Source organism: Poeciliopsis prolifica, unplaced genomic scaffold (assembly GCF_027474105.1).
Source record: "Poeciliopsis prolifica strain line A6 unplaced genomic scaffold, Auburn_PproV2 SCAFFOLD005, whole genome shotgun sequence".
Lineage (NCBI taxonomy): Eukaryota > Metazoa > Chordata > Actinopteri > Cyprinodontiformes > Poeciliidae > Poeciliopsis > Poeciliopsis prolifica.
The window spans coordinates 1268557-1292581 of NW_026562380.1; the positions used below are offsets into that span (position 1 = coordinate 1268557).

The 24025-nt window shown below is 38.9% G+C and overlaps 1 protein-coding gene and 1 long non-coding RNA gene across 3 annotated transcripts in view; one reads left to right on the forward strand and one right to left on the reverse strand.

Annotated features, from left to right (window-relative positions):
- Positions 1-24025, forward strand: part of thada (THADA armadillo repeat containing) — a 92244-nt gene that overhangs the window by 66720 nt on the left and 1499 nt on the right. For both annotated transcript variants that reach the window (XM_055029365.1, XM_055029364.1), the window contains 6 exons: positions 9176-9555; positions 10760-10884; positions 13463-13535; positions 13811-13961; positions 14053-14175; positions 23694-23869. In XM_055029365.1, coding sequence (XP_054885340.1) covers positions 9176-9555; positions 10760-10884; positions 13463-13535; positions 13811-13961; positions 14053-14175; positions 23694-23869 — 1028 coding nt within the window. The remainder of the gene's footprint in view (positions 1-9175; positions 9556-10759; positions 10885-13462; positions 13536-13810; positions 13962-14052; positions 14176-23693; positions 23870-24025) is intronic.
- Positions 23786-24025, reverse strand: part of LOC129359617 (uncharacterized) — a 114721-nt gene continuing 114481 nt past the window's right edge. Inside the window, exon 3 of the long non-coding RNA XR_008605929.1 lies at positions 23786-23898. This is a non-coding gene — a long non-coding RNA (uncharacterized LOC129359617). The remainder of the gene's footprint in view (positions 23899-24025) is intronic.

A 24025-nucleotide genomic window follows, 5' to 3' on the forward strand; every position in this document is an offset into this window, starting at 1 on the left:
ACAATGCCACCATATTTCCAAAATAATTTTGGAAATTATTGTTCAAAGAACATTTCACATCAAAATAATTTGACAAAATAAAAATGACAAACAATGCTCCAAATCTTCATGATTCTGTCATACAAAATTCTTCAGTCAGAGACTTCTTTAGAACCTCTGTGATACAGACTGCTACAGGAGATCTTTCCTTCTGACAGCCATTATTATCTGCATTAACGTTTGGAAAAGTCTTGAACAAAATGAGTTTCAACACCATTTAATTTCCCTTTTTGCTAACTGAGGCCTGCAGAGTCAGAGTTGAAGTTCTTGGATTTTTTTCTGAGCATTGCAAATAATCTATCTATCAAGATTAATGGAGTTAAAATTGTTTGGTAATATATTTAGAGACTGATTGCTACATTCATTCTTAAAACCTAAAATCAAGATTTGGTTGAAAACAACTAAGTCTGTAATTTGTGCAGATTCTTGCAGTTTTCTTTTTGTTGCACCGTTTTCACAATATCAGCCATAACAACCCAAGTAAATGCAGTAGAGATGTTGCATTAACTGTATTGTAGTTCAAGAAAGAATCTGGAACTAATTATAAAATATGAAAAATGTAGATGAATTTCCTCAAGCCGGTTTAAAGAGATAAAGGTGAACTTGACAGAAGCGAGTCCTTAAATCTAAATTACCAGCAGCGGAGTGGGATTTAATATGTAAAAGACGGATTGTTCCAGAGTCTGGGAGCAGCTGGGGAAGTTCATATAAAAGCAGCAGGATCTTAGGAGTGCCTGGCACCGAGGTCAGAGAGGTGAACAATCCTCTTTTTCAATATGACTTCTTTTTATTCCCCCCTCTAACTGGCTCCTTGTGTTAAAGTAGGAACTTTGCATTTAACAGCCAGTTCTTCTGGAGTCTGAACACAGGTCTCTGTGCGCTGCGCTTTGATCCATGCAGATTCATTTAAAAAAAAAAAAAATCCCCTGCCGTCTATTGCTTCATCTCTACCTCTGCCAATCTATCCTTTCTTTGCTTTCCAGACACACCAGTAAAATAAGCTGAAAGGTTTGCTTTGAGGGGGAAAGAGAGGAGGAATTGGGGCATGAAAAAAAACAAAAAAATAGCACATTAAAACTCGAGCAAGTTGGCTGAAATTGATCATTCCAAAACCATGTCAATAAATGAAGACTGCTTCATTGTAAACTCTTCTGTTTGTGCTAAATTGTTGCAACTTTTCTAAAAGCAAATAGCACTCAGAAAGAGATTAAAGCAGTGCCAGCTATGTCCTGGATTAAAGATGCCATTAGTTTCCACATTTAACATATAATAGGCCTCCAGAATCAATTACCCCACGGTGCTTTTCCATCTACATTAGGTAATAACACTGAATGAAACCCTAAGACCTTTTCCCGTCACAGTGAGTGTGCAACATGTGAGTTTTCTCCAAACAGGCCTGGAGGAAAAAATAAAAAAAGTATCCAAAGACAGCTTTCAACTTCGCTTTTCCATAATTAGTCTTCCAGTAACATTAGAGCTTACGATTGATGTTCCTTCCTGACAGCTTGGTAAGCCATCTAGATCCAAATGTGGATGATGCACCCATTTCAAATTAAGATGTACTTCTTCTTTCAAGAGGGATTACGCTCAAACCGCTGGAATCCAGCGTCAAGATGGATGAACGTATTCCCAACTCTGCAGGTTGCGCCCTCTTGGAGCAGCATTTATGTCTGTAGTGATAATTAACAACACAACGCTTTTTAAGACAAACAAGTCTGGCTCAGATGAAAATACATGGAATCCAGTTTGGTCCTGTTTCAATTAAAACCAGTCCAATTCATTCAAATACAATCATACAGTCAGATGCAGATCCAGTTACGTACTGTTCTATGCAATTTTAAGATGCAATTGGCAAAAAACTATCCACTAATTTTGTCATTTTGAGCCAAAGCAGAAAGGGAACAACTTTATTTTAACAAAAAGAAACCGCCAAGCAGAACCAAACAGAATATTTTCTGTGGAGAAAAACAAAAACAGACTGTGTTCATAAAATTTTTCTCTAACAAGGACAAGATGCAGCTAAACTCAGACACATGAGCCAGGAATACATTTTATAAAAAGTAAAACAAGGAATACGCTACGTTAAATGGACCAGTCACTTTCTCTAAGAAGAAGACACTGTTAAACATTTTATGACTCGGCCAAGTTTGCTTCCTATAGGAACACAAAGGAACAGCTAACAAGGTTTTAATGGTAGTGATAGCTTTGTTAATAACTTTTTCTAGAACAGAGACACCTAAACATCACAGCCCAGAACCAGGAGTTACTTTACAGTCAAAAACACACAAAGAAGTCGCATTTCATTTTCACATGAAAAGAGACACGGCTAAACAGAGATGCATCGGACCAGCTATACTTTTAGTTGGAAAGAAAACCAGAGGATGGGAAGTTAAAGAAATTGATATTTCCATCAATTTATACAGAAAACTGGAGCAGTAGCATCTTCAGCGCCTTCGTCTTGGAAGGAAGTCCAGTATTTCACTGTTTCTTTAGAAAATGAAGAACAAGCAATTATAATCATTGGCTGTATCCTGCTAAACACAGCAACACTGAGCCAGTAGTACTTTCTATACTGAAAAATGTATGAAGAGTGTGCAAAATTGGTAACAACAGCTGCATTTCCATTAACTATAAAATTGCCCAATTACAAAAACAAATTTGCGTAATGGAAACACAATTTTAAAAAATTATCAGTTTTTTCTAAAAAAGGTTTTTGCGTTGGGATGAAGTGGTTTTTCATCCGTATCGAAATCCGTTTCTTGCATCACGAGTCACGTGATCAACAACCGGATATTACTACTGGCAGAAACGTCGAAAGAGACGACAGGAAGTGGTAGGAGGAGGATATATTTTTTTTATTATTACTATTTTGCAGCAGAGCACTCACAGCATCACACTGTTCATAAAACGTTGTGTCATATGGTCGTATGATTCAATACATCTGTAAAATGGCCGACTACAATTTCCCCAAATCACTGCATACGTAGCCGCTCTTCTCGCTCCAACGCCTGAGTAAGACGCTAGCTTCTCCTCTGATTGGCTGAATTATTAAGATAATTTCATGTAACTGTTTACATCAGTCGCTGCCATAATTTTTTAATGACTTATTGCGTGAACAAGCTTATTCATGTGTGATTTTAATTTAATTTTTTATTTAATGGAAACACTCCAGTTACGAAATTGTGAATATCAACAAAGATTTGCTCACATTTGTAATGGAAACGCAGATTCTGAAGCCAGAAGTACTTTCTATGAAGAAGCGAAACTAAGAGCACTTAATGGTAGCAATAACTCAAGTAATGCATAAATGGATAGTAGCAGGGGAAAGTGGGATGGTGAGAAAATGTGTCATTATAGAGTTTTTCACCAGGACACAGTAAAACTCTGGCTTTTTAGGAAATTTAGCACTTTCCCATTTGTCTAGTTCATGCTCACACACATGTCGATGCGTGCTCGACGTGTCTGGGATTTGTTTTTCACAGTTTGGGTGATGACGATGGAAGCTGATGGGAAATCCAGCTGCTTGGTTGCGTGTGAGAAGTTCAACCTCAACACAGCAAAGTGTCCCAGCTTTTTGCCGCTTGTCGACAGCGCTAATAAAGACGTAGCGCACTTATTAGGGTTTGTGGTGATGCCTTTTTTCCGTTGCTTTCCTCACTAATACCTTCATCACAATCAGCTCTGATTTGCGTAACAAGCTGCTTCAGAGTGACATTAACATTTTTGGACAGTTTGCAGGTGAAATTGGGCTCATCTTTCTTCTTCTGTCCATCCAAAGAGATGATGACGAGTGACGGCTTCTCTTCAGGTCACCAAAATCCTTAACTATATTTGAACCAGATGTCAGGGTTGCATGTAGTTTAAATATTTGACCTCTGCCTCAGCGGACCATCAAAGATGACCCACAGTTTCTTTTCTGCTTCTGAAAAATGGGTCTTCATGGGAAATAGTTTCATTTCCTTAATGTCGGATTTGTGCGTTTGTTGTTTTTCTTTGTTGCCAGAGTCGGAACAGAAAGCAGAAGTTCTGCTTGCATTCGCAGAGAATTACAAACACGGTTTGCCTCTTTCAAGGTTTGAGTTTCATGCTGTAAACCAGATGCACAGGGGAAATCAACATAACCACAGGCTGTTATTAACGGCTGGCTTGGCTGTGTTCTCCGTTTTCATCGGTCTTTTCGTGATTAGGTTCAACAAAAAAGCGGGGGAGAACAGTTTGGGTGTTCCTCCTCGAGGGAAAAGTGTTAAATTGCAGTTTCTCTATAAACGTTTTTGTGCTTTTTGCAGAGCTAAAAGGAAAAAAGAAAAACTTCCCAAAAACCATGTTTCACTTGAGATGTTGCAATTATCTGTTCAGATCCTGTTTGAACCTGCTGTAACAATCCAGCAGGCATTCTTAGCCCAATGCAGGATGAAATGCATTTCATCCATTTAAATCTGTTCTTGATTTGCTTCTTTGACACCTAAATGTGTGCAAGCAAAGGTCACTTCATTAAATACATATGCCGTTTTAAAAGGGAGGGGCGCTGGTGCCTGTCAATGGACAGGGTCACCCTGGACAAGTCACCAGTCAACACAGAGACGAACAGGACAAACAACCACACACACTAACACCTAAGGAGAATTTACAGGGACCAGTTAACCTGACGATCATGGTTTTGGAAGCCAGAGTACCCAGAGAGAACCCACCATGCACAGGGAGAACATGCAAACGCCGGGCTGGGAATCGAACACAGGACCTTCTTGCGGCAAGGCAACAGTGCTACCAACTGCACCACTGCAGCTATTCTGGTTTGATAATAATAATACAAATAAGAACTAGCATGACAGGCCGAACACTCATTGGATTGCCCAGCCACTCTGCTGTCCATTAGCAAGTGAAGCTCTGAGTTACAACTCCCATTTTCATAATAAGAAAAACTCTCCGTCTGCTTAGGTCATTTTTAAATATCAGATAATTGATAATTTGATAAGGTACTTGAATAGATTTTTTACCAAATACTTTTTTATTCTTGAGTAATTTTTAGATTAAGTTTTAGTGTACTTTACTAAAAACATGTGGCGGTAGTGGTACTTTGCTCAGCTCTAGTAGTAACGAGTTACATTTACTCCGTTACATTTAATCGAGTAGCTCGCTTAAAAATATGTACTTCTAAGAGTATTTTAACTGAACTTTACTTTTCACTTTTACTTGAGTAATTTTATTAGTAATTTCATGTTTTAACCAAAAATCCTGCAGACACAGAGACACACCTGCAGTTTCTGTTAATGTTTCATTCTTTTTTTTATTGAAAGAAACTGATTTGGGGAAAAAATATATTTTGACTGATTTGTTATGTTTTGTTACTTTTATGAATTATTGTGATTTTGATCCTTAAAATACCAAAACTTCCACTTAACGTTCAATTTTGGTCCATCTGATGTCATTTTTTAACATTAAATGATTGATAATTCGATCAGTACTCGAGTAAACTTTTTAACATCCTTTTTTATTTTTAATGTTTTAGGCTATTTTTTACTTTTCGCACCTCTGCCAAAAAATTATTTAAGCAAGCATGTCTGTCTCAAAAGTACCAAGTAAATCATAAAGCCACTTTTATCACTTAATAGGCAAATCTTTATGTAACAGACCCTGTGTGGTGTGTTAAAGTATAATACTGAGTAATTCCCTATTGTCTGCCTTTAATAGCTTTGCATTCTTCATGCTCTCAACAGAAAATCCAAAAATATCAACTCCGGGTTTATTTGAGTGTGGGTTTGGAGCAGCTGCGGTTTTTCACCTGTAGATGGATTTAAACAAACGCAGCTGTGGGAGAACAATGACTGTTTATGAACCCGGATGAAAAATGGTTCACTGGAACGCATTTCATTAGTGAAGGAAGTAATTCCTCCCTCCTCTACTGTCCTCCTCAACAAAGACATCATAAAAACAAGTTTACCGTTTTATTATGAATTTTATTTAAGTTTTATAGTTTCAGTTCTTATTTTTATTTCGCTTTTGGGTTTGTTTTTTTTTAAGAGGAACATTTATGGTCTTAAAATTAACGAGGATGCCAGAGTGTGCTCATTGCTGTTTGGCTCATATCTTCTTCTTCACAGTTTTTGATCCAACTCTGTAAACACATCCAAAAATAAAATTTAACAAAGATTTTATGTTAATCAGTAATTATTTGCTAGTACCTTTAGTGGAGATGCGTCATATAGTGTAATGGGATTTTGGTCACATAAGTGAGGAAACTGGTCCGTTTGGAGCGCCGTAGCTCTGTCTAACTTTACAACCAAAAAACTATTTCAAGCTTAAACGAGTTTGACTTTCTTTGACTTATGTCACATTTTGGTATCTTGTAGAATTTTAGCAACATAGATACAAATATTTTCAAATATCTTGAGCTTTCAGCAAACTCTTGGGTTCAGCCACATAAAACTGATTTAAAGCTCATAGTTTAAACAATTTATACATCATTTTTAAATTTATTTATGCCTACTTTCACTTTGTAAAGGTTTTTACTCAATCACTGGTTATCTTGCAGACATTTTGAGACGTTAACACTGAGTTTAGTGCTTTATGCCTTCCACAATGCCTCTTAATATCTTTGGTTAAAAACTATAGACAACCAGGAAATGTTTTTAAATGTATTAACAAATGAAGGTTTTACCTGCTTTTCTAAACTTTATTCATGAAATAATTACATTGAGCTTCTGCAACAAAATGACACTAAAGGCACCAGTGATTATTTTTTATTTTCCTTATAAGTGTTTTTTACATTAATGTATCCATTTGTCCACTTGCAATTTTATGATTTTCTTTATTTCAAAAATAAAAACAGACATTAAAATATTGGTTCTTTAATATTTACACCAAATTTCCTGTGGTTGATATTTATCAGTAATTAAAAGTTGACTTTTTTAAAAGCTAATGTAACATTGGTGGCTCTAAAATAGTTTTATGTGGATGGACAGGAGGCAAAAATGTCTCTCCAGGCTGGAAAGTTTGAGATTCTTGGCATGTAAAATATGTGCTTTAAACTGTAAGCTTTTTTAACCAGTTGCTGTCAGAACAAAGGTTTCCTGTCAAACCATTTCAGATTATTGTCTGCGCTTTTCCAAACTACAATCCACTTTTGTTATATTGTTGCTCTGAAATTTTCCTTCGAAACTGAAACTGAAGTTTGTTTTTAACATTTCCTTCATAAATTATTACATATGCCTAAATACATACTATAATGGCCACCAAAACGTTCTTGTAACCAGTCAGATATATATTACTATAGGACTATTCTGCTTTTACCCCCAAGCCTTAAAAATGGAAGAAATCACCATTGCAACTAGTGACTAAGCATTTTTTAAAATAGTTTCTTACGCTAAGAAAATTTTCTGTCACATGCTAATTAATCTTCAACTTAATTACCAATTATTAATAAGTCTATTTCATTGATAAGGGGTTTTCTGTCTGTTTTTGGGTGAAGTAAATGGAAATAGTTGAGGCATTAGCCTCAAAGTTGTGTCAAGCTAACAGCATTAGCATTCTTCTGTGCTGCTGGGTTTCTCTCTAACCCGCCTTTCCCTCAGTCATCATTCTCTCTTCTTTGCTGCTGCCATTATTGGCCCTTAGACCTCTATTATAATCATTAAACTTTGCTTATTTGGCCCCCAAATCCGCTTTGAGGATCAGGTTCTGCAGTAACTCTGCCTGCCTCCACAGTAACGCAGAACATCTCTGGAGGAATGCGGCGTTTCCCGCTCTTTTGTCAGGGTCCATTTTGAGTGGGGCAGATAGAGTTGCACTAGATTTCATAAGCCGTGTGTGTGTCTGTGTGTGCGTGCGTGTAGGTGCATGTGTGTGTGTTTAAACTAATTGAGTTGGCTGTTAAACCCGGGTCTCTGTAGTCCTGAAGACATTCTGCAGGGTGGGGTGAAGCTTTAGTTTGGCATTAAGTTTCTCCTTAGCTGACTTGCCACTGGAATATACTTAATAGAAGTGCACACTCAAGTGTGTGTGGACATCCTGAGTGTGTGATCACAGGTGCCAGGGTTGGAACAACTCTGGTCCTTTCCTATAAACAAATAGAAAGGAGCAGAACTCCCTTGTGCTGGTCTGTGGTTTACCTCACAAACTTGTCTTAATTTGTGATTTTGTTATTTTCTTTGGTCAAAAATATTAGAAATATCATTTATATTCAAAAGCCAGTGGAAGAAATGTTCTGGTGCAAATTCTCAATGTTTATACTTCAGGTTTAGCCAATTTTTTAAATATAATTTCAAAATATGATGATAGATGGATGAATGCAAAAAGGAGTAAAGCTTTATTCATGACTACGTCTAGGAAAAAGACGTGGTTAATATAAACAATGGGTTAGGGGCACTTTCTACGGTATAAACAAAAACAGAAGAGTTTACAAAGATAATATCAGTACCATAAATGTCTATAAATGTGACTCAGCTGTAAAAGGAAACAGAATGATGTACTTTCTGCGACAATAAACACAGAAGACTTACCAAAGACCGTCCATAACAGACAACTGAGAAAAATATTACTGAGCTAGGTGTACTTTCTATGGCCAAAAACGTGAAAAATTCACAAAAACAATACCATCAGTAAAACCATTAATAGATAAGTGTAAAAAGTCATACAAATAGGGGAAAAACACTGAATAAGGTGTACAATCACTGGTAAAAAATATAGCTCATACCAGTAGCAACACCATAAATTACTATGTCCATGAAAGAGACACAACTGATGAAAGACAGAATACAAATATAGTCTTCAAATTTAAAGATGCTAATGCAAGCCCTGGGTCAGGTGTTCACTTTCCAGTATTGAACAAAGAGAGACCTCTGTTAATTCAGTTCATTGAAAATGATTCTTTAATGGATGGTAGCAAAATCAAATAGAGAGGAGGGAAACTGATCTTTATGTTTTGCAGCAGCAGCTTATAGATGCTAGTCCAGCTGCTAGCGGAAAACCCTTAAACCAAAACCTAAAATTGATAAAAATAAATCATTATACCTTCATATCGCTATCAAAACTGATGTTTTATCTTCCTCACTTGTCACGAGTACATTTACCTACTGCTCTGAATTTATTCCAAGCTGTCACCTTCATTGTTGGCTAACGTCGACCTTTATGTGGATCTCAGATTCAGAGGTCAGCGCTCTTCGTCAGACGACACTTTCCATCCTCATGGCCTCTGAACTGTTGACCTCCGACTCTTCCTCGGCTCTGCTTGGCCCCGGCAGCACGCAGTACCTGCTCAGCCTCGCCCAGGTGGGCCTCAGTGCGAGTGTGGACTGTCCTGACCTGTGGAGAGGCGTCAAGCAGAGACAGCAGGTCCTGGACAGTCTGCTGCGTAGCCCGCTTTATGAGGTGCGGGAGCTAGCATTGGAGGGTATCCTGAGGAAGCTCCATGAAGAGGAGGACGACGAAGCCAAGAGGAGGCCTCTGTGGCTCAGCGAGACCACCGTGTCCGACCTGACCAACATGGCCGTTCAAGAGCGACACCAGCAGTGTTTAGCAAAGGTGAGACACACACAATCACACAAAAGCTGCATTGTGTTTCTGGTGTGTCTGTAGCTACGTTTCCATTCATTTGTCATGTGAATTTTGAGCAAAATTTTAAAATGTCTCAAAAGGAAAAATAGAAGTTAAGCATGTTTTCTGTCAGATTTTCATGCTGGACAATAAATATAGATATTCACAATAGATAATACATTTGAGAGAATATTCAATAATCTCACTGGGCTTACGTGGCTAAATCCAGGATTTATGGGTGGCAACAACTAACTTGCCAGGTAACTCTTTGTTACCTAGCAACTCACTTACTCTTTGTTACCTAGCAACAACCTGTTGAGTAACTGGTGCAGCAGCAGTTTTAGGTTTTGCTACTATGGCTCATAATTTAGCTTAAAAATAAAAATACAATGGCATTGAGATAAAACTGTGGATAAAAGAGGAAAAGTCATGCCGTCAGTTGGGTGATATGTCAGATTTTTTAAAAAGAAAACTGATTGATCATTTTTTACATGAAACTCTTGTATTGTGAGACGTTTTTCGGCCACGTTGTGATTTGTCTTTTCGCCGTGTTGTTCAGTCTCTTCTTCCTAATGAGGAAGCAGAGATTGGAAAATGATATGGACCGTACATTTAAGAGAAACCTCCAAACGTGAGACATATTGTTTCATACCTCTGGTAAGGCACAGACCCAGCAGTGGAAGGGAGCGTTCCGCCTCTCCCTTCCCAGCCTACAGTGCTTCTCCTTGGCTACTCTTGGGAGCGACAGCCCCCCTCCCTATTGGAGGTTTGGACCCACCATTGGATGGGAAAGTTTGCCATGTTGGAATTTATTCTACAAAATGTGTTTCCATCTCCTTTTTAATGTTTCCTGTTTTTTGGAACCCCTCTAAGGCAAGCATGAAATTGAGGAAATTATTTTGAATTTTTTCCATTTCCATCAACATTTTCTAAAGTGACACTTCAAAATACACATAAAAACATAGATGGAAACAATACTTCTCTCTGTAAGTTTCCTTTTTAGCTCATTTAGTGGGAAATGACCTGCAAATACTTCCACCGTGAGCTAGCCTGCACCCACTCTCTCTTTCCAGGTCTGCACTCCAGAATGCTGCAGGAATGTTAGCTCAGCAGAAAGAGGAAAACTAAAATAACTAGAGCTGGCAGAAAGGACAGCTTGCTGACTTTCTCTTCCTCCCTCTGCTCCTCTCAGGTCCTGCAGGTGTTGTGTGTGTTGGGCTCCAGCGCTCAGCTCTTGTGGCAGGACGGTGCAAAGACTTTGTCTCAGAAGGAGGTTCTGATCCACCTACTGACTCTGGCTGAGAACTTTACTCACAGGTTGGTAAAAAAATTATCTTTTCTGACCATAAGGGCGTCTGAATTTGATGTCTTGTTCAGACCAAAGTTTATTACTAATCTGTTAAATTCAGAATATCATCAGCATAACAGAAACTTTATGCTTTCTAAAAGTTTTACAGAGCAAAATTACATAAAAAATAAAAGGGTAACAAGTACAGAACCCTGTGGAACTTCATTTCTCACTCTTTACAATCTTATGACTGTAAGTATGAAATGAAGCCCTGAAATGTATCAAGATAAGTAAAGTACAACTGTTACATGATCCCAAGGCAATATAATTAGTAACTTTCAGTTTTGGGAATCCTGTGCAGTCATGAGGTCTGAGGCAGAACCGTAAATATTGAAAGATTGGATACTTCTGTGTCATCTTGATATTCATCAGATCCAAGATAGAGAGCTATTGGTTAAAGATAAACTGCTGTAAATTAGTTTATATTTTTTCAAAAGAGACGTTGGTGGTTGCTATGAAGTATCTTGTAATTCAGATTAATTCAGATTAGTAGGGAAAATACAGCATAAACTAAAATCAGGTTTTAATTAATAAACTTGTAAATGGGAAACAAAGTCATTGAAACAAGGCAATCAAACTACTGAAAGTTAAAGGAATACAATCAATCAACTTTATTTGTACAGCACATTTCAGCAGGAAGGCAGTTCAAAGAGTCTTACCTGATAAAAACTAATTTTTTATAAAGAAAATTAAAAAGAAATCACCATGCAGTTGATCGAAGCAGCATTACATTTCTCTGAACAGGTGGATTTTAGTTTTTATTTAAAAGAACTCAGTGTTTCGGCTGCAGTTTTCTAGATGGATCAACAGGGCTCTGTTAGCATGAAGACAAACATGGGACACAGCAGGTCCTTTCCTTATTTTAACTTTCTGTCCAAATAGCATCAAAACAGCTTTTAGTTCTGATGGATTTTATATCTGCTGGTACCTGCTGGGCTTTCAGTGTGAGAATCCATGCAGGAGGGGACGCACAGGGTCACTGGCTGCACCTGGGCACCACTTCGGGGTTATTGTGCTTGTTTGGCAGCATCTCTATGGTTAGCTTACTGTCCCTCCAGCCACAGAGGGGGCATTTGCAAAATAAAATCCAAGGCGTGGAAGTGTTTCTGTGGATGAAAGCTGATATTTATTCTCTCAAAGGCCTTCATCTGCACCATTATTCTGCTGTAAGACTAATCACACCTGCCCGGCATGAGGCAGTGTTTTTGTCAGTTTATGAAAGAGTCGTGAGTCATGAGTCCTCCGTCTTTTACCGCAAACTCATTTTGGCACTTGGTGTTCCAGTTCATGTGTCTGTGCTCAGACGGTAAGCCCTTAGACGTCCACTGGCACATACACACACACACACACACCTTTTCTTGACAAGCCAGGGCTGTACTTTTCTCACCCCGGACAAGAGAATACAGGCTTGAATAAGGATTGGATTACAAAGCCTTGTGAAGCCTTTTCCTGGCCACAATCTCTGCACACAGGGATCCACTTTCCCTTCAGCGCGGCCCCTGGGTTATGATTAGAGCTCAGGAGGGGTGGGATTGGGTTGCCGGTTGTCCTTGTCTGCCATGTGATTAAATGGCACTCGGGCTATTGTGACTCGAAATGTCGTGGTGAGTACCAGCACACTTCTTTTGTGTACAGTAAGGCAAGAAAGTGGAGGTATTAGTGTGTGAAGGATGGCAGGAAGCCCTAATTGGACCCTATGACCTTTATTTGTGAATGTTATTTCTTAAATATTACTTCAAATTGATTTGAAGTCATAGAATCAGGGGATTTTCTGAGTAATTGTTTTGTATTGTATTGACCTAGAAGACCATCATGTCTCAATTAGTACTAAGCTGTTTAGAGAAAACAATTCACTACATAGTGATTTATTATGACATACTTGTAGTCTGTTACTTGATTCCTTTATGTAAGATAAACTGAGAAATATATCACAATATCATCAGCATAACAACAATCCCTTTTTAAAAGTTTTACAAAGTGAAATTATATAAAAAGAAAAAGGGTAACAAGTACAAAACCCTGTGGAACTCCATTTCTCACTCTTATTTTATTGACAACAATGAATTTGGCAATGAAATGCTGTTGCTTGGTTACTGGAGTACACAGAAAACAAATACTGAAAAACTACAAGAGTGACTAAAAATACATACACACACATTTATATGTACAATTGTTACTGGTGCAGATAAAAATTTAATAAAAAGTCCTGACTTTGAAAAATGTTTACAAGCCGAATCATTTGATTTTAAATCTATTTCTCATAAAAACCACTGATGATGGAAGGCAAGTGAGTCCAAGGTGAAAAGAAAAAACATACAAACTTATTCAGTAAATAAATGTATTTAACTGGGAAAAAAAACAAAACTTAGGCCTACAAAGTATTTTGATCTTCGTAAACTGGGTTGACATGTCCAAAGTTTGGCCACTACTGATTTAGGGAGTTCAGTTTGCTGAGTAGAAATTAAAGCATCTGATTAAAATGAATAAATATAAAGCAGCAGAGCTGAGATTTGATGGTTATATGAGATGTTTGATGTTGTATTTCAGTGTGGAGCTCCTCTGTGCTGCAGTAACACTGGCCTCCCAGCTGGTGGTGGAGCTGGTGAGCTCTGATCATCAGGTAAGAACCTCAGAGCTGTAATTCCTAAACATGTGATTTACATTTATTTACCACCAGCCTTTTCATCCAACCTCCTGTTTATGCATCCAACCTCCACTCTGTTCATCCAACCACACCCAACCATCTGTCTATTCATCCAACCATCTGTCTATTCATCCAACCACCTGTCTATTCATCCAACGATTCATCTCCAACTTTTAACTGCTGAATGTATTTGTTAAACTCAACAGCAGGTTGTTTTTCCATATTCATATTCATGTTTGTTTTAAATGTAGGATCTGGGTGCAGTGGCGTGTTTCGCCCAGTGGGGGGCACTGGTGTCCTCCTGCTCTGCTGAAGAGCAGCCGGTGGAGGTGAAGCTGATGGTCGCCAAGGTGCTGGTCACCTGTTCATCCACGCTGATGACCAACCCTCAGTTGCCGCTGGGTGAGTCTGGGCCGCAGCAGCAGAACAGAACCCAGTTCTTCCATCCGGGTCCAGAACTTCACAGTGTTTGGGTTTCCCGTTCTGCTGTTAGGTTTTGCTGCTACCGTGTCGCTGTGGCGCAGTCTGTTCACGCTGCTGCAGGACGAGGACCAGGAAGTGAGAGACGCTGCCTCCGACTTCACCTGCTGTGTGCCGGCTCACCTGCTCAGCTCAGGTAAACTCGTATGCTGGCGTCCCGGCTGCTGGCCACAACTTCAAAATAAAACTTCCTGTCTCAAAAAATTCAGTTTTATAAACTGGGAACTTTAATTTTTTTTTTTTGCTTTTTGTTGACTGAAGATACGGTTTATGGAAGAAAATGTTCAATGCAATTAAATACAATTTCGAGATGTAAATATGATGCATCCTGATGACATCACTGATATGCTAATGAATGCATGACATCACCAAGTTTAAACATGAGCAGGTAGCTATTCATCCAACCACTTATCCATTCATCCAATCATCCATCTATACATCCAACCACCACTTATTGTGGTGGTTGGATGATAATTCAACCTCCCTATCAATTCATCCATTTATCTGTGTATTCATCCAACCACCACTGTCCCATCTCAACCACTCATCTCTTTCATCCATCCATCCGTTTGAAACATTTTTATGTGCAGAAGATCTTCATTCAATCTGTGGTTTGAGTCATGAAATGTTTAGAACTGTGACTTTAAATAACCTGATCTAGAACAAAAACAAACGCCTCACTTCTCCTATCATCATGTTGAATCTGCATCAGTCGTTAACTGTGAGCTAATTCCATCCCAACAATGTGAAGACAACAACAATAACCCTACGCCTCCAGTGCAAAAACACTCATCTGTATAGACAGACATAAATATATCCTGGTGTTAAAAAACTTTGACATCATTTCCTGCTCAGGGTTGGGGCGCATTCCTGGAAGGAAGGGCGCTAATTCTGGTTTAGCAGTTTGGAAGCGCGAGTGTGTGTTTGTGTGGTTACGCGTCATTCTGTTTGGAACGTATGAGGCCTGTTTACTGAAGAACTGTGTAATGTGACCCAGTGGAGCTCGCTGACAGACACATTAATGCCAGTTTTAGCCCCTCAGATGCTCCATGAGGGGATTGACACCCTGGCTGCTGTTCAGACTCATAAACGGCCTTCGTGCTGCTTCCTGGCCTCATTTGGCTGCTTTCCTTCACTTCTCCGGGTCCCCTGCAGAATCACACCCTCTTTGGATGTTATCACTTAGCATGCCATGAAACTGCAAAATAACAGTTACTGCAGGATTGTTATCACAAAGGCCACAAAGGAAACACAGTATTTGTTGCTTTACATGAATTTTCTGTTCGTATCCGATTCAAATGTAGTTTCACAGTTGATCAGAGGGGTCCAAAGTGTGGTTGTGGGGCCGTCTGTGGCCCACGGAATAATTTTGTGCAGCCTCCGACTGCATGTTTTTGAGAATTTATGTTATATTTTTCATTTAAAAGAAGAAATAGAGAAGATGGACTGACCTATATCCTCGTTTTATTGCTGAGAAAATTGACCCCAAAATGTCCAATAATGCTAAAGTTTTAGATTTTTTAGTATTTCAAATCTGTTTTCTACAAAAGTCTGACTTTTTTATTTTTTATTAAAGTATTCCACGCTTGGGGTTAAACCAGCGGCTGCATTAATCGAATATTTTTTGAAATTACCAGCAGCTCTGGTATTTTTCAGCTTTACAGTATTTTTATGGTAAATTTGGAGCTGCCAGTATTTCACCGTAAATTAGAGACGTCCTTTACAGTCTCTAAATTTATCATTTTACTGTATAATAATTTCACCAGAATTAATAAAAAAAATTCTGACAACCACAGCTGCTGGTATTTTACTGTAAATTAGAGACTTTTTGTTATTTTAGAAGTGAATTATTATGTCTACTTCTTATATATTGTTGACTAACTGAAATGTTAGTTTTAAATTAAGGGTAAAATGTTGTTTTTTTCCTTAAAAATCAGAGCCTGCTTCAGGCAGGAATGCAGTTTAATGTTTCTGGAAGTGTTTTTATTTATGTTGTGTGTGTTCTATATAAATGAGACCAGACAGGGTGAAGATAAGCCTTTATCAGCTGAAAATCAGGCAGAAACCGAGGTCAGCACCACGACTGGGATGGAAAGGTTTCCTTTCTGTACGACAGGAAGAAAACACAATGGACATAATTACAGAGCGGCTGGTCCTCCTCCATCCATTCATACTCACGCTCCTTTGGAGGACACTTTTATTTCTTTGTGGGAGGCAAAGTTTCACGTTACATTACCAGGAAGAAAACTGCATCTACATTTTGATCGTGCTGTTCCACCTTCGAGTTAAACTAAAGGGAAAAATTGTGCTATTATGTTTTATGACTGTAATACTGAAGTCGTTTCAACTCATTCTGTCTTTTTTTTCCGCCTCAGGCAAAGCAGTGTAGCTTTACATGGAGGGCTGTGTGTGTGTGTGTGTGTGTGTGTGTGTGTGTGTGTGTGTGTGTGTGTGTGTGTGTGTGTGTGTGTGTGTGCGTGTGCGTGCGTGTCAGGTTTATGACCCGCCGTTGCTGAGTCAAGTATCCGAGGCGTTAGCTGCTTCAGGCGGAGGTGGCAAAGCCTGGTCCTTTGATATGGCAGACGGGAAAGCTGTGGTTAAAAAAAAACCTGTTTAGCAGCGTGAATTAATCCACAAAAGCTCAGAAAACACTAAATAAAAGTCAAACAGTTATACACAAATGGACATAAAGAAAATAAATTAAATAGTTTGAGTTTTAAACCCAAAAACCGAAGATTGCAGACATGTAAAACTTTCTTGTGAGGGCGTCAGGCATTTGTGAAGCTTGACTCGTTTTTGTACAGCAGATGTTTTGTTCTGGACAGGAAGAGGAAATTTAATTTAACCCCTTAAGGTTCCCTTCACCCACCACACTCTTCAGCATCAATACTTTCAGACTAATTATGTCTGAAATGAAGCTCCACTAGCTGGATTAGCCCATGGGAAAATAGCAGTTCACAGATGTTTTTTAGCCGATCACCGATCTTTTAAAAAGCCTGACTTGCCAATTCCAGTTTGGGAAAATTCTACCGATTAGTTTTTCAGCGTTGAATAAACCGAAAAAATTTGTTTGACTCCCTTTAGTCGCATTGATTACTGCAACAGTGTCCTTAAAAACTCAATCCTCCAGCTGCTGCTGCTGCTGCTGACTAAAACCAGGAACACTGTAAAAACACAAAATCTTACCAAGCAATTTTTGTCTAGTCTCCAGTCCAAATATCTTAATACACTTGAAATAAGGCAAAACTAACTTAAAAGTAACTTGTTAGAAAAATATAGTGACTTGTTGAAGCAAATGATTCCTTAATATTGATGAACATGTTATTGTTCTATTGCCAGATAAATTAACTTACAACATGGGAAAATATCTTGTTATAATTTAATTAACCTGCCAATGGAACTAGTTCTTTTAAATATTAAGGAATTAATTACCGAATACAAGTTTCTATGTTTTACTAAAAAGTTATTTGTAAGTTTGTTTTCTTTATTTCAAATGTTCTAAAATATTTGAACAAGAAATTTGACCAAAATTCTTGATAAGATTTTGTGTTTTTGCAGTGCATGTGCGCACCCTCCGAATGCTAAAGGCTAGTTAGCATGGTCACTTAAACGGTTTTCCTGTAATGGTAAACATTACCACATTTAGCTGCATGTACACAAACATGATTGACAGCGCTAAGACCCGCCTCCTGGCTCTGATTGGTTGTTTTTGATGCATTTCTTCAGACAGATATCGTAGCATTTGGATTCTCATTCATAGATTTTGTCTTATAAGAAACTGTCGGGACTTGGAGACAGTTTTAACAAATGTATTAAAACATTTTTTACATAAAAGTTATCTTCTGCAGCTTTAATTTTCTCCTAGAATCATTAGCTTACTGTTTGCATAACATTCATCTCTGGTGTTCATGCATTGTGCTGACAGACCAGCTTCACTGAGCCGTGAACAAACAAACCCTCAAAGTGACCTACTTTGATTACCGTAACTCTGCAGCACAAAGTCCCATTCATGCTTTTTTTTCTCGGCAACATTCATTTAATCTTTATGACACAGATTATTAACCTGACACAACGGAGGGCCGCTCATTAAACAGAGCCAGTCTTTTATTGACACGACGCTCTCTAAACTGCAGCGTGTGTCATCTGAGCAGAGATAAAAAGCAACGACACAGAGAGCAGAGATTTGTGGCCTCAGGCTTTACATTTGGATCAAATCAACTGTAATCTGAGGCATACAGAGACGTGGTGTTAGTGCGAATCGCACCATGTTTCACTTGTTAAAGCCAATGAGATTTTAATTTCTCAGCTGAAATAAAGTCACATGCTTGGTAGAGTGATGACTGGTTTGTTGCAGTGTTTGTTTGTCCCTGAAAGTAGCTCAGTTTCTAACACAAATGTCTGTAAAATGTTTAAAAAAAAACACATAATTTTACAATTGCAGTGTTTTTATTAAATAACACTTAACAATTAAAATCACACATGAATAAGTTTGTTCACAAGTTTAAAAAAACATGCATCTTCCAACTACTACTTCCTGTTGTTGTCTTCTTTGTGGTTTTCGCCAGTAGTAACATCCAGTTGTTGGCTGTGTGACTCGTGATGTGAAAAAAGTATTTCGATGGCAATTTAGTTCTCAAATTAGGATTTTTTTTTTTCACTTTAAGAAAAAACAAATATTGTGCCGTGGCGTTTCTGTTTATCTTGTTAATATATTATAAACACTGCAAAAACACAAGAATTTTTGTTTAGTTTCTGTGAAAATCTCTTGGTACGTGTGAAATAAGACAAAACTAACTTACAAGTAACTTTTAATCAAAATATAAGAGTTTGTTTATGTAAAAAATCATTAGCTCCACTAAAACATGGGAAAATGTTTTAAGAGTAAATAATTTACCAGTGGAACTAGAACTTTTTTATCAATATTGGGGAATTATTTACTCAGAACAAGCTCCCTTATCTTGTTGAAAAGTTACTTGTAAGTTAGTTTTGTCTTTTATAAGCATAATAAGATATTTACACTATAAACTGGACCAAAGTCCTTGGCAAGACTTTGAAAGCATTTCTAGAGACCAATAAACTTTGTTCAAATTTGATTTATCACATTAAGCTACAAATATAATTTTATTCGCTGATTCTTTCATCACTTTCCTTCCATCATTTATTCGGTTTAAGCTCCTAATGCAGAAGATGTAACTTCAGGTTTCCAGAACTGGATCCTTGATGTGTAAATCGTGTCTAGCGGTGAACGACTGCAAATCATGGTGAGTTTTCGGTCTGCAGGCCGTTGGCCTCCTGCTGAGTCAGCCTTTTACTTTCATGTGATCCTTTCGTTCCTTTCACCTCAGACTGAGATTGATGCTTAAACGCTGCAAATCAGGAGCTTCCAGGATATTCCCAGACCGTCACTTTTATGCTAATGCAGCTTTAGCACTTTGTGTTGCCATGTTTCCTGTTGCTGTTGTTGCCCTTGGTCTCTGGTCTAGTCTGTCCTTTCCCATCATCTAGCAGAGGAAGTTGGGGTTGTAAAGTGCGTGTTTTTATTTCACACGTCTTTCTCTATCTCACACCTCTGCTTCCTGGAGTCTCGGCTCCAGCTCAGCGCGCCAAGGGTGCGATGGCTTGTTTGAAGAGAAAAGGCTGCTGCTCTCACCTTTTCTGCACTGCAAAACACAAAGCCTACTATTTTTTATTGAGTTTCTACTGCAAATATCTTAAGACGCTTGAAATAATACAACGAAACTAACTCGCAAGTAACTTTTCAGCAACATAGGAGCTTATTTTAGGTAAATAACTCTTGGATATTGATTAAAATAGGCAGCTTATGTATTATATTCACTTATAAAATGTTACAAGTGAAATAATCTACTGGTGAAAGTATTTTTCAGCAATATTAAGAAATTATTTACCTAAAATAAGCTCCTATGTAATACTGAAATGTGGCTTGTAAGCTAGTTTCATCTTATTTCAAGTGTCTTAAGATATTTGCTCGTGAAATATCTCAATCAGAAATACTTTTTGTATTTTTGCAGTGTATGCTTGTATCCTAAAGAGTGCAGGTGACTTTTGAACTGACTGAATACGAATTGAATAGTTGTAAAATTCAGCATTTCTATAAAAACTATGCATAATCCTTGGGTTTTTACACATTTGGTAATATTACAGTTACAAACTATGTATTTTACTGCACCTGGAGAAGCATGGCGGTGGCAGAATCATGCTGTGGAAATGCTAATCAGAGAATATGTTGGCATAAATGATATTGCAGCTTAAAGAAGGCTTGATGAAATCCATTTTATTATTTTCCAAATTACAAATTTTTCCATTGAATTTTATTTTAACCTTATTTGATAACTCAAAAAGTAAATAATCAAAAATTAACAAGTTAATATAGGTCAACACTTCCTGTTTTTCTGAACAGAACATTAAATGGTGCCAAAGTATTTTTCCCTCCTCATTATTTTTAAAGAACTCAAATCTATCCATGATATTAATACTTTAAATGTGTGGTAATTCCTGTAACATAATAATCTGTGCTTCTGTTTTGTGACTGTTTCTGATTATAATCCAGCATATAATATAATCTAAGATTCACATTTTAAACATTAATCCGCAAACCCCCTTTAAGGAAACACCAAAAATGAGAAAACCTCAACCAGTCGGTGACTCTACCTCACCCAGAATCCCTCCATTCATCCACCAACTGATGTGATCGAAGCAGAATCTCCACACACACACACACACACACACACACACACACACACACACACACACACACACACACACACACACACACACACACACACACACACACACACACACACTGCCAGCCAGGGGAAAGACTATCCCCTTGAGAAAGGAGGCGTTTGGCTGCAGAAGCTGCAGGAGGGAGAATCAAGTCAAGCGTTGTGTGAAACCTTTGTCAGGAAGATGATAAACGGCACGCAGCTAAAATTTCCTGTTTTATCCCTGAACGTTGGGAAGGCGGGGAGCGCTGAGGCCGACCTTCAGAGGCAGGGCTTCTGGGGAAAGAAAGGAATTTGTCACTCAGGCTCCTAAACTCTTAAATCTCCTCTAATACTCTACAATCAACGAGCCGTAGCGCGGCTTTCCCTCCGCGCTCAGACTTCAGGCTCTGCTCCGATTTTACGCCCCCTCTGCAGACATGAAAAGCTCTCTGGGCTCGCCGCCCCGGACCTGTTTGTGTGTTTTTAACCATTAGTGTGCCGGTGGCGAGGGCGGAGGATCGTACACCTCCACCTCACCCCAATTCCCACAGTGCTAGTGTTTTGGCTAGTGGCTCCCAAAGCCTTTTGAAGTCTGTCAGGTGACAGCTGTGGTGAGAGAGGCCGTGGCGGGAAAACAACACACACACACACACACACACACACAGACACACAACACACACACACACACACACACACACACACAAGTATGAGCGAGCTGCTTTGTTTCCCTGCTTGCTTCTGTTTCCTCACATTCCTGTATTTAGATATATATGTATCAATATGACCGTCTTCAAAAGCCTTTTTATTTAATTATGCAAAATTTACTTTTTGTATGTTTTTATGTTTCCAGAAGTGTCTCTACTGCTTCTGTAAACAGCTGAAGGACTAATAAAAAATACTTCATTTTCTTTGGCAAAAAGTTTATATTTTTTGTGTCTGGAAAACGAGCCGTTTCAAAAATCTCCCGGTTGTTAATCCACATTCAGCTGCTGCCTAGCATCAAGAGCGGAGCTGGGCAGCTGGTTTTACTGCTGCATGTCCGGTACAATGGCTGCTGTTAAAGACAAGTGTTTTGTTGTTGCCGTCTTGCCATCCAGAAACCACTTGCTCTGTTCTTGTTGGATGTGCATGAGGCTCTACTTCTGCTTTTCAAAGATGTACGGTGGTATAATTGCATCTGTCTGCAGCCATTTTCACATGTCAGTGTTGAGTTTAGGGGCTTGGCCAGCAGCAGATGATTTGGATTTTAAGTGACAAGAAAGCCAATAACAGCCTGTAGACAGACCTGAGCAGGCAAACATCTCATTATCTAAGAATGATTTTTACAAAAATGTAATGAAAATGTTTTGTGTAACTCATAGATGTATAGTAACCTGTACAAGGAAGCACAATAGGTCACCTTTAACACATTTTGTTTATTTAAACTAATTAATCAAGCATTTCTTGATGGAACATCTGAAAAATAGTCTCAAGAAATCACTGAGATGACCTTAGATTGTAGAATCCAGGAACCTCGGTTCGGTTGAAGTGAACTCTGGCACGGTTCTGGACCAGAAACCGCTCCGAAAGCAGGAAGTGATGACCTGAACCATTTGTGACAAATAAGTAGAAATCTGTAAGATTGGCATCTTCATAAACTCATAAGCGGAGCCTCAATCCTGGAGATGACCTGCACGCCGCTGCAGAGTATTTCTGACTCGTCTCACACACCCCTCATGATGGCTGGTTATATGAGTTATAGTTCTGTTTCTCGGAAGGCCGTCCAAGCCTTAAAGAAAACACGCATGCACATTAACACCAAGTTTGGACTGCAGAGTCAGCCCTGCTTGACTCACAGTGAGAACAAGTCCCAGTTTTATGCCTCGGCTTCTTCTACTCCGTCCGTCGGAGTGTAATGGCTGCCTTGCAGAGACGCAGAAGTGTGTTTAGCCTCGTTAGCTTCAGATTGGACTCATTACGCCGTAACGTTTCTGTCAAGGTCCCCCAGATGTTCTCTAATTACAGTTTATTTATTAACCAGCAAACATTAGAACTGGGTTTCTATATCCTGGTTCTCGGAACTCACCGCCCTGCGTGTTTTACATGTTTCTCCACTTAAAACATGCCTGATTCATATGAATGGATCATTAACAGGCTGGTGCTGAACTTGATGGCCTGCTGAGGGTTTAACTCAATCATCTGAATGAGCCACACAACCACACTCTAAATAAAGTGGAATAACACGCAGAGAAAGGGAACGTCTGGGATTGATGGTGGTATTGGAAATGGGAAGCAGAGATCTAGAAAATCTTTTTCTAGCTGCTGTTCAGCCAAATGTAGGAATTATGACGGATAACAGGTGATGAACATTGACTATCAGGATGGCTTCTTGTCTAGTCGGCCATGTTGGATCTTGATGTTTTGCGGGGTATTCTGAACGTTGGTGGTCTCTGTATGGTCTTTAGGACGCCTTTCCCCTAAACATGGTTAGTTTGCTTTAATCGAACTCTAGTTTGTTTGCCAAGAAAGTCTGTTTTGTTTGGTGATGTGTGAACCCGCAATTAAACTCTAATGCGGACGGAAAAAAGCAAAATCTGGTCCGTCTAGAAACGTAGGTCTCGGTTCGGTTGAAGTGAACTCTGGTGTGGATCAAATGACACAGTGAATTGTGAAAGCGGACTGCAGCAGCCATTTTGGTTCCCAATGGAGCCAAGTCTACCAGACCATAAGCTGGGAAAATACCTTAAAAATGTTCCATTTGAGCCAAGCATTAAACTGGTTCCATCTGAACTGGTTCTGGTGGAAAGATATCAGAACTCAACCGTTCAGAAAGGTTTGGATTGTTGATCTTTCCTCTTTCAAGCAGGCACATCCAATAAATGTTTTGTAAAAACCGAACATTTTCTAATTTCACAGTGTCTTCAGCTTCGTCGGTTTGTTTTGTCCTCAGATGTTGCCGGCGTGTCCGTGTGTCCGCCAGCAGCCCTGGACCTGGGTGTGGGGCTCCTGTGTGGGATGTTTGAGCTGTGGGGGCAGCTGGGAGCCGGGCTCCTCGCTCTCACCCAGTGGCTGATGGGAGAAGAGGATGGCGGCGATGAAGACGAGGCAGAGGAAGCTTCCTGTCTGGTGAGACCTTCGGTTTTATGGTGATCTTTCTGGACAATAAATCAATAACAATAATTATTGCGATAGATGTGATCAACAGCAATAGATGATACTTATGATAGAATCTTTAATAGTCACCATATTAACTGAACTTTGACTGCTCAGGCTCTCGCTAAT